Source organism: Manis javanica, chromosome 12, assembly GCF_040802235.1.
Source record: "Manis javanica isolate MJ-LG chromosome 12, MJ_LKY, whole genome shotgun sequence".
Taxonomy (NCBI): domain Eukaryota; kingdom Metazoa; phylum Chordata; class Mammalia; order Pholidota; family Manidae; genus Manis; species Manis javanica.
Genome location: NC_133167.1, coordinates 28401006 through 28428252, shown reverse-complemented (window position 1 = coordinate 28428252; position 27247 = coordinate 28401006). Strand labels below are relative to the sequence as shown.

General features: G+C 46.1%; 1 protein-coding gene across 8 annotated transcripts in view; it reads left to right on the top strand.

The window, feature by feature from the left end:
- The window catches only part of NRP2 (neuropilin 2), a 116319-nt gene that overhangs the window by 27221 nt on the left and 61851 nt on the right, over positions 1 to 27247 (top strand). For all 8 annotated transcript variants that reach the window (XM_017653686.3, XM_037009257.2, XM_017653683.3 and 5 more), the window contains exons 3-7: positions 5363 to 5544; positions 11347 to 11577; positions 12584 to 12739; positions 14401 to 14570; positions 16429 to 16584. In XM_017653686.3, coding sequence (XP_017509175.2) covers positions 5363 to 5544; positions 11347 to 11577; positions 12584 to 12739; positions 14401 to 14570; positions 16429 to 16584 — 895 coding nt within the window. The remainder of the gene's footprint in view (positions 1 to 5362; positions 5545 to 11346; positions 11578 to 12583; positions 12740 to 14400; positions 14571 to 16428; positions 16585 to 27247) is intronic.

The following is a 27247-nucleotide window of genomic DNA, read 5'->3' as shown; positions in this document are numbered from 1 at the left end:
GTTTCTTCTACTTAAAATGTTATATTTCATGATTTTGAGTCATGAGGCAACATTTTGGTTTCCCTATACAGCCGGCACAGCTCAGTGAGCGTGTTGGAGCACAAAGGAAACGGGTAGAAGATGGAGCAAACATCCGAGACCCCTGAGGAAGCACCATCACGTGGCCCATTCTTCCTGACATGTAACACTGTCCTTAGCCCCTCATTCATTTATTCACTCAACAAGAGTTAGCAAGCCGTCCTCTGTGCTGGACACCACACAGGTTTTAGAAGCTCAACAGTGAGGGTGGATCCTTGCCCTCACAGTGCCCACTGTCTATACAATAGGGCACAGATTCTAAACATATACACAAGCATGTTGACAAGACCTTTACAGATGATAGTAGCTAGAAAGGCACTAGGATAATAAGGGCATGCCATCTGAAATAGGGTGGTCAGGGCAGGCTCTGCTGAGGAGGTGACAGTTTGCACTGAGAAGAATGAGAAGCGACCAGCCACAGAAAACGCCAGCCAAGAGTATTGTAGGCAGAAAGAAGAAAAAGTTCAATGGTCCAGTGGCTGGAAAGAGCATGCCATGTATAAAATGTGATATCTTGAGCCTTTTTCGATACAAATAGCATGAGAGGAGGCATGGCCTGCTTGCCAACAGTTATGGCCTCAGGACTTGGGCAGGCACAGGTGCTCTGATGTGTAGAATCCAACCCCATACAACAGACACGACCTTCTTTCTCAGAGCACCCAAGCACTCTACTTATGATATAGAAATAACCTCCGAAGCAGTCCTTTGGGGCGTCTGGAAAGGCAGACTCTGCAAGGGGCTGGCCATTTCCCAGCCCCGCCAGAAGGGCCTCGGTGGGGTGACCCCTCTATCCCAGCCTTTGGGGGTCTGCCAGAGAGGTAGCAAGTATGGATTGAGTTACTGGGAAACTGGGAAGCCTCTTGTTCATGTTTGCCTAGCAATGAGAGGGAAAGATGAGACTTGCTTTTTCATCCCTCTCCCCTGGACCCTTCAAATTAATTCCACTGCCAAGATTCCCATGCCCCCCCCCACCCAAATGTGGGTTTGGGGAGAGAAATTAAGGCTTTGAAGTCGAGAAAGAAAAGTACAGAAAGTGTTCTCTAGACAAATGCACAACATGCAGATGTTGGAATCTGTGAGGAGAAAGGTAAAAGGCACTTGAGGAACCATTTTAGGAAAAAAAAGGAGTCGGCGTAGAGGGGGCTACTTCAGCTTAGGAAGGTAAATAAATAAATTAAATAATAAAAGGTAGTGTGAAGGCTTTGAAAGGAATTTTTTCATTTGGGGGAGATTATGAATAATGAAATGCAAACACAATAGTTAATATGTCTGTTAGCTGGTTTGTGTTTCCCTCCAGAAAATGAATAAAAGGTTCTAAGAGGAGCAGCTTTCTGGGTTATATCCTACCAGACTGCTGTTCGGCTGAGCTCTCAGCTTGTACCCCAGACTCCTTTGCCAAACAAACGCACGATATTAGGTGCTAGATGCAAAACCATATTTATTCCAAGGCCACAAACTTCCTGGGCCTCTGCAAGGTCTTCCAAATGAACCTGAAAACACCAAAATTTCTTAGGAGATGTACTCCAGCTGTAGCAAATCCCTAATAATAAAAATTTCCCCAAATGAGTCAGTCACACAGGAGGTAAATGAGACATTCTGTGTGAAGTCAGCATGTTACTTGGAGTGTGCCCTTTACACAAAAAGCCCAGCCAGAAGATCCTGTGGTTAACTGGGGCTTGTCCACAGAGCAGAACCTGGATGCTGAAGAGAAGGGGAATTTTAGCCACCAAATTGTAACTCTGGGCTGCTTTCCCCTCAAGCAAGCCTGATGGGAAAATGCAGGATTTCCAAATTCAAATAAGGGCCGAGTGTTTGCTTCACAAAAGGATTCACCAGAGGGCTCCTTTAAATAACAAGTGCAGAATGTTCACTTGATATATATGAACCTTTTTCAAAAATGCATCTTTTCACTGTTTGTGTCTAGAGATATCTAAGGGAGGTATCTGTAGCTACTAGCATTACGAAAAAGGATTTGGAGCAGTATATCCTTTGAGTACATTGAGGCAAGCTGATAGCTGTGGCGTTTCTGGGTAGCCTTGCTTTATCGCTGATTCTGTTTATCCCCTAAATTACCCGTGGGTGGTAAGGCAACCAGATAAAACTCTTCCACTTCTGATGAACAAGCTGGTGGGAAGTCAGGGCCCCTCTTGGTCCTTGCTAGAGAAACTGGCAACACAAAGACTGGTGTTATCTGGTGGTCTTTTAAAGAAAAAAAAAAACTTAAACATTTATTGAGGCATGGGCCTCATCCCTGGCGCCATTCTAGGTGTTCCAGCACACTGTGTCCCCTTTAGTCCCCACTGCGATGCTGTGGCAGGGAGGGGATGATGATGGCATGCGCTTCCTCATCTGCAAAATTATGAGAGCTGGGTTGTTTCTCTCAGCTCTTCTACTGTGAACAAAACTCTTAATGGAAGCAGCTTTATTTTATTTATTTGTGACATTAAAGAAATTCAGCAGAGCCTTCGATAGCTCAGTTGGTAGAGCGGAGGACTGTAGCGGGTCTCTCATGGCATTAAAGAAATTCAGGCTTATTGTCAACAATTCTGAAAATAGAAGAGAACAAAGAAGAAAGTAAAAATAATCATTCCACTACCCATGTATCTCATTACTGTTAATACTTTGGTATATAGTCTTTCAGACTTTCTCCTGTATATATATATATATACATATATATATAAGGAAATGTATATAAACACACATGTATTTTTAAATATGCCTTTAAAAATCTACTTTTCTCGACCTAACAATATATCATGGACATTTTTCCATGAAAGCAAAAAGACTAGACCTATATAGCACTATTTATTGTAATAACAGAGTATTCCATTTTATAAGTATACCAAAATCCAATTTACTCATCCTCGGTTGTTGAACATTTAGACATGCTGTTTATAAACAAAGTATCTTTTCACTTTTCACACACTTTTTAAATATGTGTACACACACAGAGATGCATATACATCTTTGTACAATTGTCTGAGTATTTCTGTAGGAAAAATTACTAGCAGTAGGATTGCTGGATTAAAGGGTATGTACTTATTAACATTTATCATGTTTTTTGCCAAAACACACTCCACAATGTTTTAACAGATGTACATTCCTGCTTATACTGCACCTCTACTCGCTCGCTGTGAAATGGGTGTAAGAAAACAGCAAATGACAGCTAACACTGATTAGGCATGTACTAATTGCCAGGCTGTGTGCTCATACTTTATAAAGATGATGTCAGTCATTTAAATCTCACAACAACCCTACAAGAAAGATTCTAATCCTATTTTACTTTTGCTTTCCCTACTTCTGAGGCTCAGGAACATTAAGTGAGTTGTCTGAGGGCATCCAGCTAATATTGCCAAGCCAGGATCCCAACCCTGTTCTTTGAACTTCTGGGACTGGGGGGACTTCTTTGCACACGGCCATGCATTCCTTCCTTCAGGTGACCTGGGCAGCTGTGGGATACAGGGGGCTTCTCAACCACTGTGCAGGCTGCCAGGGCATCCATATTACTCAGCTGAGAGTGACTGTCAGCAGGGCTTACCTCAGTGTGCAAACAGCAAGGAGGGCTTTTCCAGAAGGTTTGGGGAATTTTCCTTGAGAACAAGCTAAGTGTCTTTTCACTTTTTGTTTTGGAAGTGAGGAAGCACCATCTCCCACACTGAGATCACAGACCTAAATAGATTCCCCCACCCCCACCATCTTTCTCAATCTGTAGCCATCCCTCCAGAGCTTCCTGGGGAAAACCCTGCCCTCCTGTCTTCTCCAGACTCTACCCGGCTTCTGTGATTCTTTTTGAAGGATCACAGCCCTTTGGAGTCTAAGAATGCACTAATCCTGGTCCTCTCCTTATACTTCCTTCACAGGCCAATTTATTTGCAAGTGGCTGAGCTGTGTGAAATATGGCTCCCGGGGGCTGCAGTGAAGCCTCAGGCCACTCTGGCTCAGACAGGGTGCTCCTGCAGGCAGCCAGATTTCACAGAACGTGTGTGTGTGTGTGTGTGTGTGTGTGTGTGTGTGTGTGTGTGTGTGTGTGTGGCAGGAGCCGTAAAGGCACGTCTCAGGGAGGGCAGCCTTTACAGTCTCTCTTTTTACCAGAAAGAATGAGATTTCTTACATGTTGTTTTAACAGGTTGATGCAAAATAAACAAACAGGGAGGGAGAGGGAGATAGATGGTTTTCAGTAAATAATGGTACAGTGGCCAGCAATTTGAAGGGAGCTGCTGGGTAAGAAACTTTCCAGCTCAGAAGCGGTGACGGGAGCATTCACAGGAGCCCAGAGAAGGAGCACAAACCCGGCACAGTGACGGTTACAAGAGCCATGTCAAGGCTGAAAATGTATGTCTGCACAGATAAAATGGCATGGTATGCACGTCCCATCCCGCAAACCTAGCAAAGGTTGTCTAAGGTTTCTTCCCCAACCCAGGCCAGTATGATTCCATTTGAAATGAGCTCAGGCCTCGGCATAGAGAGGGCAGCCGCTCTGCTCCTTGCTGAGGCTGTTATATGCTCCTAGACGTTGGGTCCCTGGGGATTCACCCCTTGCTTTTGGAGAAAGGTTTTTATTGCCTTATCTAATATGATGCTGATTCCTTTCAAAAACACATTGTTGACTACACACTGCTGATGGAAACTTTGCAGAGTCATCTTAGGGTGGGTGGTAGCCCACAGCTGGGGAGTCTGTTTCATTCCCAGTTAAAGAGAAGACAAGAGGGGATGATGACACAGGAGAAAGATCAAGGTGTGGGGAGGGGACAGGAGAATGAACAAATGTCTCTGATGCCCCCCAGTGTGCCTGGCTCAGTGCCTACCACCAGGTAGTTTTTCATTCCATCTCCATACCAGCCCTCTGAAATGGATATTTTTTATCCTCATCCTACAGATGAAGAAATTGATGCAAAGTGGGTAAGTACCTTGCAGTGACCCAGAGCTGAGAAGAAACGACTAAGATTCAGAGCGATCATAATGGAAATAAAAATAGTGCTGCAGAAGGAAGAAAAACATGTTTGTTCTGAGATATTTGAAGGAATGTTACGCTCTTATGTGGGCAAGAGATAAGGTCTTAAAATCCAGCCATCCACTGAGGTGCCCATTCTGTCTGTGGTGCTAATAATGCAGCTTCCTGGAGCTATGTATGCAGGCAAACATGAGGGCCTCTGTTCATCGATCTGAAACACCTGAATGTCTAGAAATGATGGGAGACCACATGAGTTAGAGTGAGGCTGTGGTCCTTCTCATTTCCTTAAAGCGATCTTTTCTCATACATGCCCTTTGTGCCATGCTCCCTTAGGTATGACTTCATTGAGATTCGGGATGGGGACAGTGAATCCGCAGACCTCCTGGGAAAGCACTGTGGGAACATCGCCCCACCCACCATCATCTCCTCCGGCTCCGTGCTCTACATCAAGTTCACCTCCGACTATGCCCGGCAGGGGGCAGGCTTCTCTCTCCGCTACGAGATCTTCAAGACAGGTCAGTGCGGTCCGGGGTGGAGGGCTGGCAGCTGGGCATCTTAAAGAAGATGGGTCACCGCCACCTGTGTCCGGCCCTGGGGCACTCTGTAAGGAAACGGTGTCATAGTTATGTGCTCATAGACCAACGCCAGTGGGTTCAGACAGGTGGTGAGGGTTACTGTTCTCTCCAGCCAGAGCGAGTTTGTGGAGTTGGAAGAGGAGAACTCTGTATTAGAGTTTGTAGAGTTGGAAGATGAACCTGGAGACATCCCAAGATGAAAAACTAGGTTATCTTTCAACCTGAGAGGGCAAGTTGCTGGGTCACAGTTGGGTGCTGCCCTGCAGGCACACAGATACTGTTTGTGGCACTGAAAGAGTAGGAGTTCCGGTTAAACAGAAAAGCACCTTTGGAAAGAATATGATTTCTGTGGCAAAGAGAAAATCTTGGTTGAACTTTTTCCCATTACTTCATGGTTTAATGTTGCCTTTTTCTGGAATTCCATGGGGTAGAAGGACATAATCTTTTCAGGCTTTAGAGTTGCCTAAGATCTCACTACAGCCCTCCACCCCGCCGTGGGATCATGCAGTAGCTTTTAAATTAAAATATGGCTCCTAGAAATCCCCCTTGCTGATCCATTTTACCACTTCTAACCATTGAACCCCCACTTCCAAAACTCAGATAATGCTGACCCCCTGAAGAGCACTCAAAAGATTGCAGAAGAGGAGGCAGGGAATGTTGCGTTGCTTTTAAGTTGACTGCTCACCTTCCATTAGGGGGCCCCTTAATTCCTTCAGGCCCCGAGGATACGGGACTGTTCTTATTTCCATAACTGGATAAAGCCAATGTGGGGTGGCTCTTCACAAGATGTGGGGTCACCATCTACACTTAAGCACGCTGAGCAGCATGCCCTTCCCTCCAATGTGTGAGCCTATTTTCTTGAAGGTGAGTGAAGCCTGACCTCCAATTCTCCCCTCATTTTGCCTCACCCCCATCTCCAAGTGTGTTCCCGTCTCCAGCAGCCTAAGTTGTATAACTTGTGGATAGAGTCTGGTGTGAAGGGAGTCTGTCAGCCTTGTCATCAAGAGGCCTAAGTCCGGCGCCGTTGAGTTCAGTGTGAGAGGAGCTATTCATATATATTTCCTTTTTCACTAAACAGTTCTTGAAAGGAAATGGTAGCTGCTGAAAGCACTTTTTATATCCACTCTGTCTAAACATTTGTCGGATTTGTCTGCCTGAGAACAAAAACGTAGAATCCAATGAAGGGGTGAGGCCAAGGGAACTGTGTCAAGCCAGAGTGGGAGCCCGGACTGTCCCACAGGCACAGGTCCCAAGAAGGTCATGCTCCTGATGACATGGGGTTAAGGGACTGACAATCTGTGTGTCCAGGGGCTTGGGGCTGGTGTGAGGCTCCCAAATACCTCGGTCCACATTTCCTGAGTCCTGTTCAAAATTCAGATCAGTCATTATTACCAGCCCTGAGGTAGCGCTTGTCATACCACCTGCTGGGGAGCAGAGGGAAAGAAAAGAATAAAACAGGGTGTTTGCCCCCTTCTAGTGGGGGAGACAGGTGTGCAAACCCTCAGCACATAATAGATGTGCAGTAGATGTTGTCAGATGGATATACATAAATAGACTTGTTTGCTGAAAGGAAAGCTGTAATATGAGACAGAATGAATAAGCACTAAATACAGGTATGAGCAACTTACTATGATTATGTAAATGAGGGCTCCACCCAGAGGCTTGGCAAGCTGGGGATCTGGGAAATCTATTACATAGTCAGGTCCCCAGTGCTAAAGCTGTCACTCAGCTCCGCTGTGCTTGCTGTGAAAGGAAAACAGCTCCAAGCAAGGCCTTCCAGGAAGCTGGCCATGGAAGTCAGAACAAGGGCGAGCAGGAGCACTGAAGGTCATCTCTGCTTCATGCCTCCTGCCTCAGTGTTTCACAAAGGATGATGCCATACTCTCCAGAAAGCCGCAGAAAACGTGAATGTCAACTCTATCCATCATGCCAATTCGAAGAGATGGTATTAAAAGATAAAGCATACAAGAGGGTATCATAACTTGACATTGCTGTTTGAGGACAGTAGGATTTCAAATGACGCAGCACATCTATGGACTGCCTAGAAACAGTAGCGCCAGACAAGGAAGGTGGCTTGGGCATGGAGAAACGGGCAGCTTGCTTTAAGGATTGGGATTGTCCAAAGAAGGAAGAAAGAGATTAATTACAGCAGTGGGAGACAGCCCTGCTCAGAACAGCCGCGCTTCTGGGGAATATGAGGAAGAAGGTGAGAGCCCAGTGGCCTTGTTGGGTCACTCCCACTTGCCATCACATCCATTCGAAAGAGCAACTCCCAGCGTGAAAGTCAACCCTTTATATAAAACATATGCATGTGCTGGGGTGCAAAATTCAAAGCTGAGAAGTTTAGGAAGATGAGCATTCTTTGGGGTGCTGTGTCCTGCACGCCCATTTCCACTGTTGGAGTCCTAAGAGACACACAAAGTTTATGGCATCCACACAACATGAAAGAAATGCGTGAACATGCTGAAGAAATTCAAACAAACACAGCTCTGTTTGCTGGTCATATTCATACAGAGAAAGAAGGGGAACTGTAAACACAGATACACAAATAACCAGACAGAGGACTCTGGAAGCCTTCGATAGCACACTGTCCTGGCAGGACTCAGCCGCAGGATTATACTGACAGACAGAAAGCCACAATTCGGGTACAGACGGGGCATGTGGCTGGAATGGGAGGCTCATGTTCGCCCTGAATGAAGTGCTTCATAAAAGACCTAAATTACCAGACTGTCCGCATATAAAAACATAAACCAAAACAACTTGCAAACTTAAAGGAGTTCAAACCTCCAAATCAGAAGCAGAACAGAGGAAGGAATTCTAAAGTAACTTAAAAAGCAACACTGGAAATTGAATCACTGAGAAATGTGGATTTTGTTTGTTTGTTTGTTTGTTTTCTGATGTTCCTTTGCCCAAAGGTCAAGATTGGGTTTTCTTTCCTGGTGCCCAGTGGCATTTCACAAACTGAGTCTCTGGAGGTCATTCACAAATAGAGATAACCTGGAGTGCCCCCTACCCTCACTCCCTCAGCTGAAGAACCGAACTCACCTCCTGTGGTCGGGCCAAGCTCAGCTTTGAATAAATCCACCAGGTTTTAAATAGTTTTATATGTGCAGATTCTTCTTCCGCTTGCAGAGTTATTGTAAAATTTACAGTGGAAAAATTCAGAGTGGGCATTTTCCATACTAGAGACCTTTGGTGTGAAACCCTGCACTGCAGCTGAAATCCCCCAGCTTCTGTGGACAATCTTGGCACTGAGTGAACTTGAGTATTTGTTGACTGAGCTATTTTCTGAAACTTTAATCCTTTTAACAGATTGCAGAAAAGGATCTTGGATTAGGTAGATATTTGCAAGACTCAATTTTTTATCCCAAGGATGGTCACCCCTTTCTGAGATCTCTTCACATTTGGTATTCAGCTGCCTGCTTTCTGACACTTACACCCTAGTCCTAACAGTGAAATGGTGCAATCCCAAACAATACACAATTGTAGTGAGCAGGGTTGATTTCTCTGCATGTAAAGGATAAAATTTTTTCTACCTCATTCAAAATAAGCCACGGAATTTACCTGACTATAACGATATGCCAGAGATAGAAATACACACACATATATATATATTCTGCCTTGAGGACATCAGATCAGAAAATTCTCTCTAGTCAAATGCAGGACCTCAGAACCCTGGGATCTATGGGTACTTTAGAATCTCATTCCCCAGGCTTCTCTTGGGCTTACTAGGTGTACATTGTGGAGACACCCATCCCCCATGAATGGGAGGGACTAAAGGAAGACTACACTACATTCCCCACTTCTGGGAGGTGGGAAGTCCCCTTGCCTCGGGAGGGAATGACAGCAGAGCAAACTCTAGGGGGGATGTCAGGATGCCTTTTCTAGCCCTGGAGGCAAGCTGTGAATAGAGTTAGTTTCCTCTGGCTAAGTGGCCCACATAAAGGAGGCTACATAGCAGCCATAAAATTCCTTTTCAAAATTCCTCTCAGCCCCTACCTCCCCGCAAAAACTGCCAGCTGGCTTGGCTTTGCCAAACTGCTTCTTCCCAGATCATTGAGGAGGCCCAGGAGCTGGGGGCTCAGTGGTAAACAAACTGGAGGGAGGTTGTCCCAGCCCATCCCTTGAGCCTGGCTGCCCACTGGGATGCCCTGCCCCAGAATGATGGAATGCAGAGCCTCTGAGATGTGGCACTTAGAGAGGCACAGGGAATCCTGAAAGGTTAGCTCTCACCCTAGGTGTCCCGGGTCCTCATCCTGCCAAGGCACAGAGCTGGGTAGAAGGGAGGAGATGATGGATGGGTAGGTAGGGATATTGGGATTTCCTGTTTGATGCTATCCCTCCACTCCCCGCTTATTTGCATACCTTTTCCAAGTCAGAAATTTGCTGCTTTCCAGAAAACAGTCATCAATAAAGAGAATTGCAGCGTGGGGTGGTGGGGAGGGGCCTGCTGCAGTTGCTGCAGATAAAGACATTGCTGCAGGCTAAAATCAGTGTATCGACATCACATAGTTATATTTCAGTGGGATCCCCAGAGGATACTTCCTGCCAGTAAACACCTGGTTTATTGAGTATTTCTGTGTTTTTCTCTTCATGCTTAGAGTGCCTGTTATCCTTCTCATAAATCGTGGTACCTTTTTTAATTTTAAAATCAGAACATAGTGAAGTCAATTCTAACTGTCCAACATTTACATTCAACGCATTAACTCTGGTCACTTCTAGCTCTGTGCAGCAATATGGGCCCAGGGTCTGGACTGCAGTATCCGGCGACAGCCCAGGGCTGCTCTGGCAAATGGTGGCTGCGTTAAAGCACTTGAGGGCCCTTTTAGTATGACTCCACCTAGAGGCAGTCAAAGATCCAGTGACTATAATCCTCTTACTGCTGCTCCTGCTGCTGTTGAAGCCTGCACCAAGCCTGCATCAATGCGAATACGTGCGGCACTTAGCAAGACTGCCTCCAAGAATCCCAAGAAAACAGATGCAAGAGTTGAGGAGAGAAGCAAGGCCATCCCCACCACAAAGGAACCAGAAGCCTTCCAAATGTCAATATACTGCCACATTTTTCCAAACTTGCTGCCGGAGCGGCCTTTAACATCCCCAGCGCCCTGCTGTGATCCACCAGCTACAAACGTCAATTGTTAATTGTCTGGCCACTACAGAGCAGCTCGTTTTAATATAGTCATGACATGAATGAGACCCAAGCTCCCCTTTGCCCCTCCCCTGAGGCACCTTGGATCTTGGAGGGAGAAGGGGCACTTAGCTGGCTCTGGTACAATAGGGGCTAGTGTTGAGGTCAGCCATAAATAAGGGGTAACATTGTTTTCCCTGCTGGCAATCAGCAAGCCTTCCTTAAGGATTGAAATAACTTACATTTCTGGAGCAAGCAGCTGAGTAATTGAGAAAGAAGACTCTGTTCCTCTTTTTAAGAGAATCAATCTCTCCCCCGCTCTCTCACACACATCTTTCTGCCCACCCCCCAATTCTTCAATTGCTGCTCTTACTCTAATATGTAGAGCAAGCCAGCTTGCCTCCCGAGCTTCCCTCCTAAAGAGGGTCTGGCTTCAGGGCTTGAAACATGGATGTGAAGAGTATGTTGCTTGCAGGGCCACTCCAGGGGAAACAAAAACCTCGCAAGTAGGAGAACTGGGACCTAAACATTTAAATAACCCTTGCAACAGAGGCAGCAGAGAAAGGCATCTTCTTGTACTTTCTTTATGCTGCAGTTCTCCCTCTTATGTACAGGTTCTGAAGATTGTTCAAAAAACTTCACAAGCCCCAACGGGACCATTGAGTCCCCCGGCTTTCCTGAGAAGTACCCACACAACTTGGATTGTACCTTTACCATCCTGGCCAAACCCAAGATGGAGATCATCCTGCAGTTTCTGACCTTTGACCTGGAGCACGACCCTTTGCAGGTGGGAGAGGGAGACTGCAAGTACGATTGGCTGGACATCTGGGACGGCATTCCGCATGGTGAGTGGTGTCGCTGTCACGAGGCATTCCCAGGAGCTTCGCCTTTGCCTGTCAATTGCTTTAGTAACAACTAACAAAGAGATCAAACACTTCAAAGCTCCTCAGGGTTCATATATGACCCGTGATGACTTTCTCTTCTTATCCTTCACCAAGGCTGATTTCAGAGGAATTGGAGAAAGGCAGTTTCCTTTCTGGGTGATACTTTTTTGGAGAAGGACAGGAAGAGGGGACTGAATAGATACTTAGATGAGAATGAGAAAATCTATAGGTAAATGTTCTTTTGTGCTCCAGGTTGTCAGGATTTCCATAGAAAGCGACTCTGTGCCCATATAGGACTCTAGAACCAGATGACTAGGTCTGAATCCTGGCTCTGCAACCTTGGGCAAGTTACTTAACCGTATCTGTGTCTTATCTGTATAAGTAAACTGCTGTCCTTATCATTATTATTACTACACTTTTATTATTAATAATATAGCCATAGATTTTGAAAAGGTGCATCATCCAAGGCCAAGAGCACCCTGCTTCTCAGGTGGAGACCAATATAGGCCTTGGGCAGAGGAAACCAGTCTTTCGTTGTTGAAGTCCTTCTAAGTATTTTGAACTATTTGGGAGATTTGATGGCTAAGCAATTTCATTTCCTGAGAAAAGCATGAGATTTAGGCAGAAACTTGGGTCTGAGTCCCAGCTCTGCTATTTCCATGTTGGAAAAGTCACGTGACCTCTCCAAATCTACCTCTTCTGTAGCACAGGCCTTAGAGTGACACCTTTCTGGCCCTCCTGCAAAGGGCTTTAAGAACAGAACGAGGCCAGGTCAGTGCGAGTGCTTTTTCATGTGCAGGAAAAATATAAGACATTGTTCTTAAGACATATGTTTGGTTGTTCTTTTATGTCAAAGCATACAAAATGATGCTGTATTGAATGACTTGGAATTGTGGGAGGAGAATGTATTGAAAATGGAGTTTGACATTTCCATTTCTGCTGACCTCTCTCTGTTTTGCATGTCCAGTTGGCCCCCTTATTGGCAAGTACTGTGGGACCAAGACACCCTCTGAACTCCGTTCATCGACGGGCATCCTCTCTCTGACCTTTCACACTGACATGGCAGTGGCCAAGGATGGCTTCTCTGCCCGTTACTACTTGGTCCACCAAGAGTCACTAGAGAGTGAGTTGGCCCATTGGGAACCTCCATCCTGTCCTCCGTAAGGGCTGCGAGTGTGCACAGAGGAGAGAGGCTGATCCCTGCGGGAGAAGGCAATAAGAATTCCGAAGAATTCATGGTGACATCTGAGCTCAGGGAATGGGAGCAGTATCCTCTTGTTAGGCATAGATCAATGAAAATAGAATAAATCTTGATCTGGAAACTAAATTAAAAAAGTATGTGTACCACAGATTAATTATTCTGAGGGAAAGTCATGGAGCCATCTCAAATCTCAGTTTTCTTATGTACAAATTAAAGGGAGGTCAGATAGATTATCTATATAGAGTCCCCCCCCTGTGCTAACATTGTTTGAGTCTGGGGCCATTTTCCCCCCTCTCTAAGCCTCAATGGACAATTCAGAAAACTAGCAATTTTAAGCCTCTCTCTCTGTTTTTGACACTAAACATCTCTGGCCCTGGGTAGTTTCTCTCACCAGGTTGGCACACTGCTTGGACTTTGACTTCATCCTTCCGATAAACATGGCTTTTTGGGCTTCTGTTATGTGCCACAGGCACTGTGCAAAGCCCTGAACGTGTAGCTCTGACCCCAGCTGTTCTGGCATTTGCCATCTAGCCCATGAGTCTTGCCAGAGCTCCATCTTCAAATCAGCTCCTCTGGGACATGTGCTTCAGATGTGCTGCCATTTCCACTTAGAGACCCAAATAATAACTTTAAGGACTAAAGAAACGCTTGAAGATGGTCAGAGCTGAGGACCCCAACCATGGTTGTACATGGCTCACCACATGCATGCCTCAGAGGCAGCAGCTTTGCTTGCTGGAAAGTTGATGGGTTTTGTTCTGGGTTTTGTTTTTGTTTTTTCCTCAAAGAGCCCGTGAAGACTGAGTGACAAGAGAACAGCACTGCAAACTGCACCAGGATCTGCAGGTGGCCAGTGTAGGCACAGAGATAAAAAAATAGGTTTGATACCAAAAAAAGATGGCTGTTCCTTATCAGACACATGCACGCACAAATACTGACCTGTGTCCATATCCATGGGAAGGACAGCAATTAAACTGATGGCACAAAGCCAGAGTCAGTGACTTCTGGGTCCATTTACCCAGACAGGTGGTGCAAGGGAATAGAGAGTGACATGCAAGTGCTCATAAAGAAGTCTCCCAAAGACAGGTATTTATTGCTTTGTAATGTCTGTCCTCTGTGCCAGAATGCATGAGACAGTTGAATGAAAGAAAAAAACAAAAGTGCCTCCTGGGTGTTTCTTAATAAAGCAAGCTTCCCATGGTGTATCAGCCCACCCAGATTGCCATGAGTCTATTGCACATTTACCTGTATTTCAATAATGGTGCATCTGGCATCTGTGAGCATCCATAGCCTGCAGCACTAGCAGCTCTTGTGCCTTATATTATATTTTCAATTTATATGATGATTTTTATTTATCTGTAACCTGACTTCTTTTCGGTCCAAGTTAGTTTCTTTCAGACCCAGAGGGGTTGTCAAGCTCTATGACTTGGTGTAGTTGTTTTTAAGATGTGAGTATGTAATTAGGTCTTTAAGATAAAGGAGTTCCTGCTAAGACTTGCCCCTAGAAGGCTAGCAGCGTTTGGGGGTGTCCCAGGGGCTTGAGCTGGAGAGACCTAACTCTGCCTTTGACCATCTCCATTTCCCAGACTTTCAGTGCAACATCCCTCTGGGAATGGAGTCTGGACGGATTGCTAATGAACAGATCAGTGCCTCATCTACCTACTCGGATGGAAGGTGGACACCTCAACAAAGCCGGCTTCATGGAGATGACAATGGCTGGACACCCAACTTGGATTCCAGCAAGGAGTATCTCCAGGTACCTACTTAGATACCAGAGGGTCTGCAGAGTGTGTGTATATTGGTGGACAAGGAGGGTAGTTGTTTGGCTACAGTGAACAAAGGACACTAAGAAAAGAAACACAGCATACTTGAGAACTCTATTCATCATCTAAACAAGTCTATGTGCTGGGCATGAACAGACTGTGCCAGGTACTGTGCTAACTGTGGGGATGAAATGACAAGTAAGATGGATACTCCCACTGCCCTTGTGAAGATTAACAGGTCTTAGAGAAGTCCTTTGGCCAGGATGCTGTTTGCCTTATCATTATGGATCTCCAAGGAACATTCTATAAACAGTTCCAGATCTTCCTCATTCTTGGCACGGGGAAGCATCAGCGACTTGCAGGAGCGCTTTCCTAAGGGCAGGCTTTTTGAGTTGCTAGCTGAGCATGCTTCTCATGATCTTTGCTATTTGGAGGGAGCGCTGCCAGGAAGGTTTTGCACATAGCTATCAGAAGAACACATGGGAAAATGTCACTACCAAAAATGAAACTCTAGTTGCCCAGATGCTCTGCAGCATCTTTTCAGACTATTGTTTGCTTTCCTTCTGAATAAGACTTGTAGCTCATGTTGAATAAACCCCCTTGCACTACAGATTGGACCAGTTCTCATGAGCAAGCTGCTAATTCCATGTTAGAGCAATAATGGCTTTTGTGACACATGGCAAACAGTCTTGTGACCCATTGACAAGCCTGTCCTAGCTCCAATGTGACACAATGACCTCTGCTCTAAGAGGGACATTGCAGAGCAGACAACAGAAAGGGGAAAAGACCACTTAAAAACTTCCAGGGCATCCACAGAAGTTCTAACAGCACAACCCTAATGCCATTTGTCACTGTCTCTCCTCTGCCTCTCCAAAAATCCTTCTCATCCTGCATAGCTTCCAGAAAGCTCTCCTTTATAACTGGCATCCCATTCATTTTACTCCCTATTTCTATTCTTTAATCATATGCTTTCTCTTATTGCTATCCACCTGTTCATCCTACATAGCCCTGTGTACTTTTCTTGAATTCTTAAGAATGCTGAGCACACATCAAGTATCTAATAAATGCTTAGTGAATCAAATTTTACCAGTGTGTGTTGGCTAAATTTTGATCACACAGCGGTTGCCCTTAAGAAACACTGTGTCCAGCAAAGGAATGATATCCAGCAATTTCTAAATGGGATTGGTGTAGAAGGAGGGGAAGTGCCTCAAAATGTTGGCCATCCTCCTCCTTGAGCAAAAGGTCAGGACTTGGTGCATAAGCCTAATTGCTTGGGCAGACTCTGCATGCCCTTTGACCCCTCAGTGACCTGAGCAACTAAATACACAATGGAGTGAGGGACTGAGGGGAGCAGAGACAGCCCTGAGCTGAGACTTTTGCAGCAAGGGCATCATAAGTGAATTGGATTGAATTGGACCCGATTGGAAGGGAGTGGATTGGATTGGATTTAGCCATTGTTCCTTTAAGCCTGCATCTGCTTTTCAGTATCCAGAGCAGGCTGCAACTTAGGAAGAAGGGGTCATCATTCTAGATGTTCAAGGATGCCTTTAAAATAAATTTATTACTATCCATTCCGATTTGCAAAAAAGAGAAAGAAATAAAAATAACCAAGTTACAGTTTCAAAGGTGTCCAATTTAGCATCAAATAAGTTGAGGTTAACTGTCCAGTGGAATGACAAACTAATACTGATCAACAGTATGTCTGAGTCAATGACCGATGTGAGGTTGTGAGCGAAGTTGCAGGTTGTGAGCAATGTTGTGAGCTAAGTATTATAAGGTATCCTTTGAGGAAAAAGCAAGCTGGTACCCTGTGTCAAAAATCACAGACCCCTTCTCCACTTTCTTCCTCAGGTGGACCTACACTTTCTAACCATGCTTACGGCCATTGCAACACAGGGAGCAATTTCCAGGGAAACCCAGAATGGCTACTATGTCAAATCTTACAAGCTGGAAGCCAGCACTAATGGGGAAGACTGGATGGTATACCGGCACGGCAAAAACCACAAGGTACCCCCCAAGGCACCCTGGGACAGGGCAGGGGGGCAGCAGGGGCTGCAAGCTAACCCACCTAGGAGAGGAGGCCTTGCTTGGTGAGGCTCAAATAACTGATGGAGGCTCGGGAGACACTAGCCCCGAAAATATTCTTTTTTATGCTAAAGTGATTGGAAAACACCATTTCTCCAACAGCCTGGCTGCTGTTGCATCGTGCAGAGCAGAGAGGGAGAGACAGCTTACAGAGTGCTCTCTGACTGCGAATGAAGGAGAAAACGTGTTCCCAGCCCGTGTCTCCCCATACAGGATTCATTGAGCATTTATGGCCTGAGTCCCTTTCACATGCTGGGTTAACAATTGCAAAACCACATGAAGCTGCAGTTCAGGAGTTACCGAGGTCTGGAAATGAAAGGGCACAAATCCTGAGAGGGAATCACAATGTCCCGAAGTAGAAAGAGGACATTAAATAATGAGGAGAAATTCAGTTTGTCAGGGATGGGACCTGAACTGGTGACCATGCTTGGCAGCAAGGCATTGAATGCTCTCTGCTGGTGCCCTCCATGTCTAGGGCTCCCAGAGGTGTGTCTGTGTGGGTGATGTGGGGCTTTCATTGTACATATGGATGAATGTCTGGCACTCAGCTCTCTTAAGATACATGGCATCCTGGCTGCAAACAGGCCTGCAGCTGGCGCTGGCAGTGTGCTGGTTGTAAGGTACACTCAGCCTACAGCAGGCTTATTGGAAACGGCCGGTGGTCTCTCACATGGTGGGAGGAGAGTTCTGTTGGCTTGGGGCTGACTGTCAGATCTGGAAGGAAGGGGGCTCATCCTTCCCTGAAGGGAAATGGGGTCAGAAGAAAAAGGTCCCTCCTCTTTACTGCTACAGTTCCACCAGGCCCCTCATCTGTTGGGTTGTGAATTATCAAAATAAGACACAAGTGGTCAAACCTAGAGAGGCCAAAGATTTTTTCCAAACAGTCTCCTTGGCTCCTGTCACTGCCCCAAAGCAACTTGTTCTTGGTGATGCAACTTGAGCCCAGAAAATCCTGAACTGTAATGTTGGCACTGTTTCACTTGGGAAACATGAGTTTTTAAAGGAGCGGATTTTTAAAATTAAAATTGCCATAGTAACATGATGCCATTCATCTGAAAATCAGGACTTCTAGATATTTCAGGTATCACACACACACACACACATACACACACACACACAAATGCACATGCACACTCGAAAACAGGCATGCATAAAAATTCCCTGTCTAACAGATAAAGAAAGTGAGGTACTTAGCAATTAAAAGACTTCCCCACCTTGATAGGTGGAGCCTGGTCTGGTTCCTCATTGGCTTCCTTTGTTTCAGGAAGAGTTACTAAATATCACAGGCCAGTGACAAGTCTGAGGTGGCCCTGGGTGCTGGGAGCACTGTGGACGGAGTCCTTATCCCATCCCCCTGCTTTCCCCTCCTTCTCTCTCCACCCACCCTTTTCAGAAACGAGGTAGTGGGACCCAGAAGCTCAGCAAGGCAGGCGAAGGCCAGCAGCTGGGCAGGGTGAGTCCTGGGGGAGGAGGAGGAGGTTCACCTGGCTGCCTCCCTGTCCAGGCTCCATGACTAAGCAGTGCTGGCCAGAGGGATACTGTAGCATAAGCTGATTTTAAAAGCACACAGATGGACCAGGATGCTATTTAAAACACCACTTGTAGGAAATCTGCTTTTGGAAATACCTTAGCACTGCACATTTGATAGAAGAATGCTGTCCTCCTGGCTTTATCCCTGGTGTGCATTCTTCAGGGAAGAGATTCCTGAGAATTGAATTTAGCTTTCTGGGCTCCTTTAGAATGATTCTTCTCAACTTTTTTTCATATTGTATACATCATTCATTGCCTCTCTCTCTCTCTCTCTCTCTCCTCTCTCTCTCTCTCTCTCTCTCTCCTCTCTCTCTCTCTCTCTCCTCTCTCTCTCTCTCTCTCTCTCTTTTTCTCTCTCTCGCTTGCCTCCTCTTCTCACCCTTGGCTTAAATTTCTTATTCCAGTAGCCAAGGGATAATTTTGTTTTTGTTTTGCTGTTGTTGTTTGGGTTTTTTTAGTGAGTCAGCCCTGCCCACATAAAGGGTGCTGGGGCAGAGGAAAAGCCCTTTCTTTCCTCATTAGAAATTCATCTTTTTGGTACCTAGAAAGAGGCAGAAGAATAGAAAGCCTGCCAATTAGGCATTGCCCCCTCCCCATGGGCCCTCCCTGCACCGCGGGTGTGGTGGGAGGCAGGGGAGACCTGCCCCGCCCTCCCCAAGAGCTGCTCTCTGCTCTCTTTCATTAGCAGATCTATCTCCCAGATGTCTGTATTTAATGTGCAGATTCCACACCGTTCATGGTGTGTCAGCCCAACTCTCTGGGCTGTTCGGGTTGAAATAGTTGAGCGAACCGTGCCAAATAGATTTGTCAAGTCTGCTGCAGTTTGATTTGATGCCATGAAGGGGAGGTGGGGTGAGGAGGGGACTTGGGGCAGTGGGGGAAAGGCTTTGCCTATGCCGGGCACTACACTGAGTCTCTCTTTGTAGCTGCTTGGTGGTGGGCACTGTGCCAAGCTAACTGGTGCTAAGTGGTAGGCTTGAAAGCAAAATTCAGACAGCAGGACCTGTGAGCAAAGCACAGCAGAGAAGGAGGCAGCCGCCTGCTCTGCTCCGTGGCACTGGGGGCAGGTTTGTAGATGCAAACCGGGGCACAGGGTCTGAGGAGGGGATGGTAGCTTTTGAAGCAAAAATGTGGGAACTTGATTTCAACTCCCTGGTCACTGTCAACACCAATGCAGTGTACCAAGGAACAGGGAATTGGGGATATTGGAGAAAAACAAGATTAATGAGTGCTCAAGATGGTGGGGGATGGCTCTTCTATTTCCTTGCAAAACACTATTTACAATTTGGACCCAGGCTGGGCTGAGGCAAGGCCTGGGACTATGGGGAACAACTTCCTTCCTGTGGCCAGGAGGCCAAGAACTCTAAGGAACCCTTTTCCAGCCTCTCCCAGTTCAGGAACAGCCTCTTCTTGTCGCTTTTCCATCCAACAAGTGGTGGTGAGGTTGCCTATTGCACTCATGTAGGGGAATTGCAAGCATTCTCCCAGCAAAACACAGCCCAGTTATGCAGGTCATGTGCACAGCACAGCCTCAAATCCTTATCCAATTCCACATGCTGTAAATATGGAACCTATGATTTTCCTGTAGGGTGGGTCCTCCTTATGCATATTTATGATGTAACCACAAGGCAGAGAGCCGGCCTGCCTGATGGAGCCCATACCCAGCCCATGTGCTTCTTTAGATTATACAAATTGCCTCCCGTATATTTCTTCAGAAACCACAAGCAGAAAACTACTGCTTTTGGTTTCACCAGTTGTGTTAATAACACCCCAAACATAGACAGAGTGTTGTACGTACAGTATTAGAATGTGTCTATAATGAGAGGCACAGTTACGTGCACACAAACCGAGGACGGGCGTAAAGAAAGAGGGGAGGAGCTGGAAGGCACAAGGCCTCTGCCAAGATCCTGCTCACCTGGGAGATGCTGGTCCCGTGAGTCTACACTGGAGGGAATGAGGAGGAGACTGGCACCAGGACAGGGAGACAGAGGCCACTGCCCTTGTATATCTAAGCAGAAGCCCTTATCTTCAGTTCCCCCTTGTTAGGAAACCATGGGCATCTCCCTTGTTCACATAGCTCTAGGCTCAGTGTGGCTGAGCTGTTCTGATGTATTTGGCGGAAATTTGGGTGAAAACAGCAAGTGTGTGGGGGTGCTAAATATATCCTGATGGCCAGATTGAGGATGGGAGGATGAGGACAGGGATGAGGTAAGGTCTGGGTCCAGCAGTTGTCAAAATTACCCCGTAATGAGTGGTGGAAATGCACTACGCTCATCATATTAATGTAATGTTGACCAAGGGGCTTGGAGAACCCTCAGGCATGGTCTTATTGGCTTCAGAATTTAACAGTGTTTTAAAGACTGTGGAGATGAAGCTCTTAGAAACTGAGTCATTTGCCCCAGGGACGTGGGAAACCATGGAGTCCCTGTGGGAGGCACCTGGTCGCCAGGCTTTTATTGCCACGCGGGTGTACTTGACGATCTGGTCTAGGCCTTGCTCATCATCTTGCATCCAGAGGGAACCTGGCTTCCTATGTGTTCAGTCTGGGGGTTGAGAGGTGTGCATTTTCCTGGAGTGTCTCCCTTGTAGTGGATTTCCTCAGGCAAGTTGTGTTTGGAGAGCATGGCTTAGGACCCTGGGCTTAGCATCTCCATCCTAGGGAGAGTTGAAAGAAGTTGTGTTGCATTTGATGTGGCCCACATCCCTTCAAAACAAATGAATACCCCACTTCAAAAATCAGCTGTCCTGTACTTAACTTCTGAATTTAAGACAAGTCATTTTGAAAGCCACTTGAGAATTTAAAATCCTCTGTGAAATGATCAGAGACCTAGGAGGAGAGAGTGTGGTATCAGAAAAACCAAACCCTGCAAGTCAGTCGGCTAACAGAACCATGTGGGGTCTATTTTCAGATCTTCTTAGATGATGCACTGTGTGACCTTGGAAATTTCTTGTAACAGCTCCATGCCTCAGTGTTTCTGTCTGCCCAAATGGAATGGTGCAGCAGCTGCAATTGGCAGAGCACCCTGGGATCTGTGGATGGAAGGCTCTCAGCAAATATAATTAATGTATTAGACCCACAAAGCTCTTCTTGAGCAGAAGCAAGTTATCAGCTTAAAAAGTAACAAGGCCCCATGGGATATTTATCTGCCTCTTAAAATCACAGGTCTGGAAGGGACCTGACAAGTCATCCAGGCCTCTCCCTGCATCTGATGGGGTTTGCCCTTGAGCTGCCTCAGATAAGCATTACCCCTCTTAACTTCCTTCTTCTGTTAGGGATGCAATTATTTCTTCAATTAGTAATTTTGAGTCTTAAAAAGTTACCTTTTTTTTTTTTACCTGCAGTTGATGACTGTCTTCCCCTTATCCTGTTTATTATAGTAATTTTGTTTATTGTATATACAATTAGGACAATAACTCAAACCATCAGCTAGTAGTGGGCATCAGATTTCAGAAGCCATGGATGTGATTACATTGTCTAACCAGGGTTACGTATGCCCAGAGAAGGGCCCATGTCTTTTCCAAATTCAAGTCCCCCAGTTTATCTGCCCCACCTCAATTATAACTGAGAAGAATCCAGGGCCCTAGGTAATTAAGTTTGTCCCTTATCCATTTGTCATGGGATGAGCTCAGACCTTTAGCCTCTCCACTTAGGAAGCTCAAGGGAAAATTTCATTATACATAAGCTTGGAACCTTTTCTCTATCAGGCTCCCATGGCTGGCTTCACCCAACTCCCACAAGTGCCGAATTGTCTCTGGGAGCTGAGGCCAGTCTCCCTGGTGCTTACAGCATTGATGCTAAATTCCCCATGCCTCCCAGGCCACCACTGTGCACAAGATCCAGTGGGACAGTGCAGATAAGTGAGGGACATGGAAGGGCACAGCAATTTTGGTTGGACTGGGAAAATACACCCCTTACCCTAAGCCTGGCCCTGCAGATGACCACTGGAGTGAACACCTCATCCAGTAAATTACCGGGTTTGCCATCATTATTTCCCTGCTCTGTAGTTTGCTGAGATTCCAGGAATCTCAAGAGGAATGCAGGTGGCAGACAGGCTCTGAAACCTTCCCCCATACCCTTTCCCTGTCTTCTGCCTACCTGTGAGTTAAGGGGTGAGTGGGTTTAAAGGGCAGCGATGTCTGTTGCAGGAAGTTTTCAATGTCGAGGGCCCCTACCCACCCACTTAGAAGGTCTGTGTTCTCCTCCCACCTTATAGGGGTCGTGGGCCATTCTGCAACCCTCCATCCTTCTGCTGCTCTCCCCCACCCCGTCTCTCCTCCAGCCCCAAATCCCGGAGCTCTCCTCCTCCCCTCTCCTCCCTGATGCTTTCCTGTCTCAAATCCTGAAACCCTAATCCTGTTAGTATGCTCTGTTCCAGGGCTCATCAGTCTCGATGGGGGTAACATAATCCCGCAGTAAATCTAACGGGCCCCACGAGGCACACACAGATGGGGATGCGCACATCCAACCCACCGCCACCGCCCAGAAAGGAACAAGCCGCCGGCCTGGCCCTGCTTCCCCTGACACGCTCCTGCTCCTCTGTCTCCTTCATGTCAGCAAAACTGCTTGATGACAAAAACAGCCCCAAAGTAGAGGAGGAGACAGGAGGGTATCATGGTCATAAATGAACATTTGGCGGTTAGGGAACTTTCACCCCCATCCTTACCCTTCCTTAAGTTCTCTCTCTCTTTCTTATATATATATATATATATATATATATATATATATATATATATATATGAGGTAGGCACTTCACTCCTGACTCTGGGTCTGGCTAAGTTCCCACATCCACTAGAATGAAAGCAGCCTTAAAATATATTTTTTTATAGTCTTTAAGGAGGACTTTTAAGGGAGAAATGTCAGGACCATGATTTACAAAAAAGAAAAAAAATGTCCATTACCTTAACATCATTTTTCCCAAATGCAACAGCCCCCAAGCCCCCCCGCCCAACCCCTTGCCTGTTTGGCATAAAAAATTAATTAAATGAGATGGCATTCATTGATTAACAATTTCGTTTTTCATGTGGACCCATGGCTGGTTTTAGAGAAAATGCAAGGCCCTGTGGAGGAGGAGGGAGGACAGGCGCCTGGCTCTGCAGTGAGGACGGGTTGGTACAGTTGTTTCAGAGACACTTTTCCAGAATGTGCTCCTGGTTTCCCCAGTTTCTGCCCTCTGTTCTTGCCTCCTCTCTTTTCTGCCTGCTTTGTTCTCCTCTTCCTTGCATGTGCCAAGTAGATTGAAAAGGAGAACTTTGGATGCAATGAAACATTTATTAGTGGAGAGAAATATTTATTTTAAAAAAGAAGAAGACAATCTCCGGCACAATTTCTACCTCAGGGCTCCAGTGCTGTGTTGTCTTTGAAAAAATTTCCTGCTTTCTTTGCAGTCTCTAGAGCTGGCCATGTTCAGATATTTACAGCAAAATAGAAATAAACTGTAGGTCACACCATAGGTAATGAAGAGACAGGCATGTGCAGACGGAATACTGAAGCCCTGCTCAGAGGGGAGCCCGTGTGCATAATGAGAGCCTGCAGCTGTCCACCGAAGGGCCCTCCTGGCAGAGGCAGAGTCCCCATTGGCGGGCTTGTGAGCCTGCACCGGGTCTCTCTGCCAAGGAGCTCAGACTTTGACAGACATGGGGTGTCTGCACTGTCCTGGGTACCTGGATGTTGTTGGGAGAGCTTAAGGGTGTAAAGGAGAGGGATTTGGGCCTGGAAGGAAATCCCCCTGCCCAGAGGCCTCCAAGGAAGGCAGGCTGAAACACTTGCTGTTCTCTGCAATGCTGAAGTCACCACATATTCTTCAAAGAGGACTTACAGAGGGGTCAGCAGGGAAAGGTGGCTGTGACTAAAAACGGGGTGAGAAACAAAAAAGATGACCTCAGACCATCCATCAGTGATGCTTTCTGCCTTGATGTTTCTTGTCAGATTATATGTATTCTTTTCTTTTCTTTTCTTTCACATAGTGTTATAGTTGAGGCCTGGTGAGCGCACGGGCATGGGCAAAACATGTTGGTTTTCTTTTCCTGGGAGGGTGATAGATAATAATAACCAAACTGGGATGTTGGAGAGCAGCCAATTTAATTGGCAGATGCCCACTCCCCACCAGAGGTGCAAATCAGAAAATCCATGGAATGCTGTTGGTGTCAGATTCTGTCCTACTGAAAATAAGCTGAAGGTCTCAGGAATCAATTGGAAAGTGTTGGATTATGTTCAGAATTCATCAAGGCACCAAATGGATTATCCAAATCGCTTTGTGCCCTGAACTGTTTTTTAAAACTGGTTCACAGAAGTGCACTTGAAGAACTCTTTATGTTCAACATAGCTTTATACATATACATATATATATATGTATATATTTTAATATTACTGCATAATCAACACTATCTCTACCTCTTAAGAAATCTAAGGTCACCTTGAACACACTCCTGGTTTTCCATTGGGTGATAAAACAACCCTATTAGCATTATCTTTTAAAATTAACAAAAATATATACCAATCGTAACATCACATTTTTAAAGCAGTCGTTATAATTTGATGATCACATTTGAGAGATGCCTCTCCAGGTGTACCATATGCTGACTATCCACTGAGCTTTCTCAGCATTATAGACACCTCACTGGCAAGTATGGGCAGAAAATTTTTTACCTCAAGGTGGGACTTGGAAGTCAATGGCTTTCAGAACTTGAACTCTCTCGCAATTGAACAGAGAACCATTTGTTACTTGTGATATCGCTTCTACTCTACCCTCTGTCCTGGGTGTTGAACAGGCACTGGAGCCAGCAATGAGGGTTGGTAGACTTTAGTGTCTATCTGCAAGCCTGTATCAACTCTGCTTTCCTGCAGGAGAAACCCAGGGGTCTTACTGATTTGCCCATACTGATTCAGTGAGTTGGCAGGGAATTGGGAATAAAACCAATTTCCTGGCATCATTTCCCAGGCACACAAGCCTTTACCTTACAATGCCTAGACTGGAAGCCAAGAATCCATCTCAGAGAATTTGATCAGAAAACATATGAAGGGTGATTCTGAAACCACAGAAGCATTGAGAAAGTCATAAAGATGTATAATATATGATAGCATTTACCAGCTATAAATAGGGAGGTGCAGGGAGAAAAATAGAGACCTTGTAAATCCACTGGGTCAGGAAAAATAGAAACTGCTTAATATTTCATTAAAAATGGATTTCATAAACTGTACTTTGATATTTTTGGATGAAAGATAATATGTAAGGACTAAGGTGTTGTTATTCATTACTCTTTGTTATTAATAATTTGAACTGTTATTGAACCAAAACATCAACAAAGTATATTCCCCCTCTGAGTGGGGCATACTGACCGTGTGTGCTGGGCCCCCATCTGAAGTGTATAAACATCCACAGCACCTGTCCACAGAGGTATTTATGTGATGAGAGACAGTGAGTAACTAAAATGCCTCGTAACAAAGTGGACACCTCTTGAATAGAAACTCTTGTGAAGAAAGCCTTAGGATCTGAGGGCCAGAAAAGATCTTACTCATACAATCCCCTCATTTAATAGAGGAGGAAATTGGGGCCTAGAGGGAGTAGAGATATTTGCCCATACTTATGAGCTAATTAGAGTCTCTGGCTCCTGGTTCAGAGGTGTCAGGGGCTTTTTTCCACTGTGTCACACTCAGAGTGAGAGGTTATAAAAAGTTCATTAAAGTAAGATAGTATTCCTTGAGCAAAAGGTCCAGAGACAGATACAAGTACAAGGTTAAGAACAAACAAAAAACCAAGCAGGAACAAGGCTCATGAAGGATAATTTGAGGCCACATTGAAAGAACCTTCATTTGGTCCCAGGGGTGGGAGAAGAGTGAGGAGAACGGAATGGCAGAAGGACGTTCAAGCCGAGCAGCCAGGTAGATGGTCTGTCAGCGGCCTAGGGGAGGCGAACCCTGTGCTCGCCTCCCTTTCTGACCGATGCCACTGTAGACAGTGATCGAGGGGGCTAACTCAAAGCCTGTGGCCATGTGCATCCAAGAAAAGACAAATCCTCTTGTCGACAGGTACACACACACGTGTGCACCTCCATGCCCACATGCAGCCGCACTCATGTACACACCAGCTTCCCAAAGGCAGCCTGGAGACATAGTCATTTCCTCACTGAGGTGGGGAGAGAAAATGTTTCTTGTTGCTAGCTGCCAAGGAGAAGTGAAGGGGTCAGATAAGATAAAATTGGATATTAAAAACCCATAAGTCTTGCTGTGTTTCTAATCGGTACCAGCGTGGTGTGTATGCTGTGGATTAGTAGCTGTGTTAAAGTTCAAATCCACTCAACACTCCAATTAGTATTCACATGGCAGATCAAGCTCCCCCCTTCTCTGGTATGAACTCCTTAGCATCTTCTGAGGGAGGCCACACACAGGCCCCTTCACCATTCTCAGGAGCAGGCCACTGGGGCCCCCACAGCTCACAGCACTGTCCAAAATAAGCAAAGTGCTGCATTTGCTTCTTCCATGCCAAAACAAAACAAAAAACAAACAAAGAGCCTCTGCCTCATGCTGAATTCTAGGAGAACTGATTTATCGATTTCCCTTGGATTCGGTTCCTCCACCCCTTTCCTCAGAGCTGCGGAGTCCTTTCTAAGCCAGGATGCCCAGGAATGGGCATGGCACAGCCGAGGCCTTCCTGGGCGCTGTTCCTTCCCATTGACCCTCTCCAAGGCTAAGACCACAGAGGCGAGAACACCTCTCTGCACCCCTGTCTGTAGGCCCTGTCCTAGGTGCCCCGCTCTAACTCCTTTCCTTCTGTGTGCTTGGCCCTTCTTCCTTTGCTTTGTCTTCTCGCCCCTTTTTGTCCTCAGTCACTGTACAAGAAGCAGCCAAACTGAACCTCAAATTCGGTAGTCCTGCCTCTGTGCTCCCAGGGGTCAGCAGGCAGCAGAGGAGGGAACTGATGGTTTCAGGATGGGGCAGGAGGCTCCCTGGTGGGGGAAGGCAAGCGGCAAGCTAGGCAGGTTGGATGAGAGCTCCCCTGGGTTCAGCGGGCTTAGCACCAGGAACAAGGGATTTCAATTGAGTACAGGGGGCCCATGC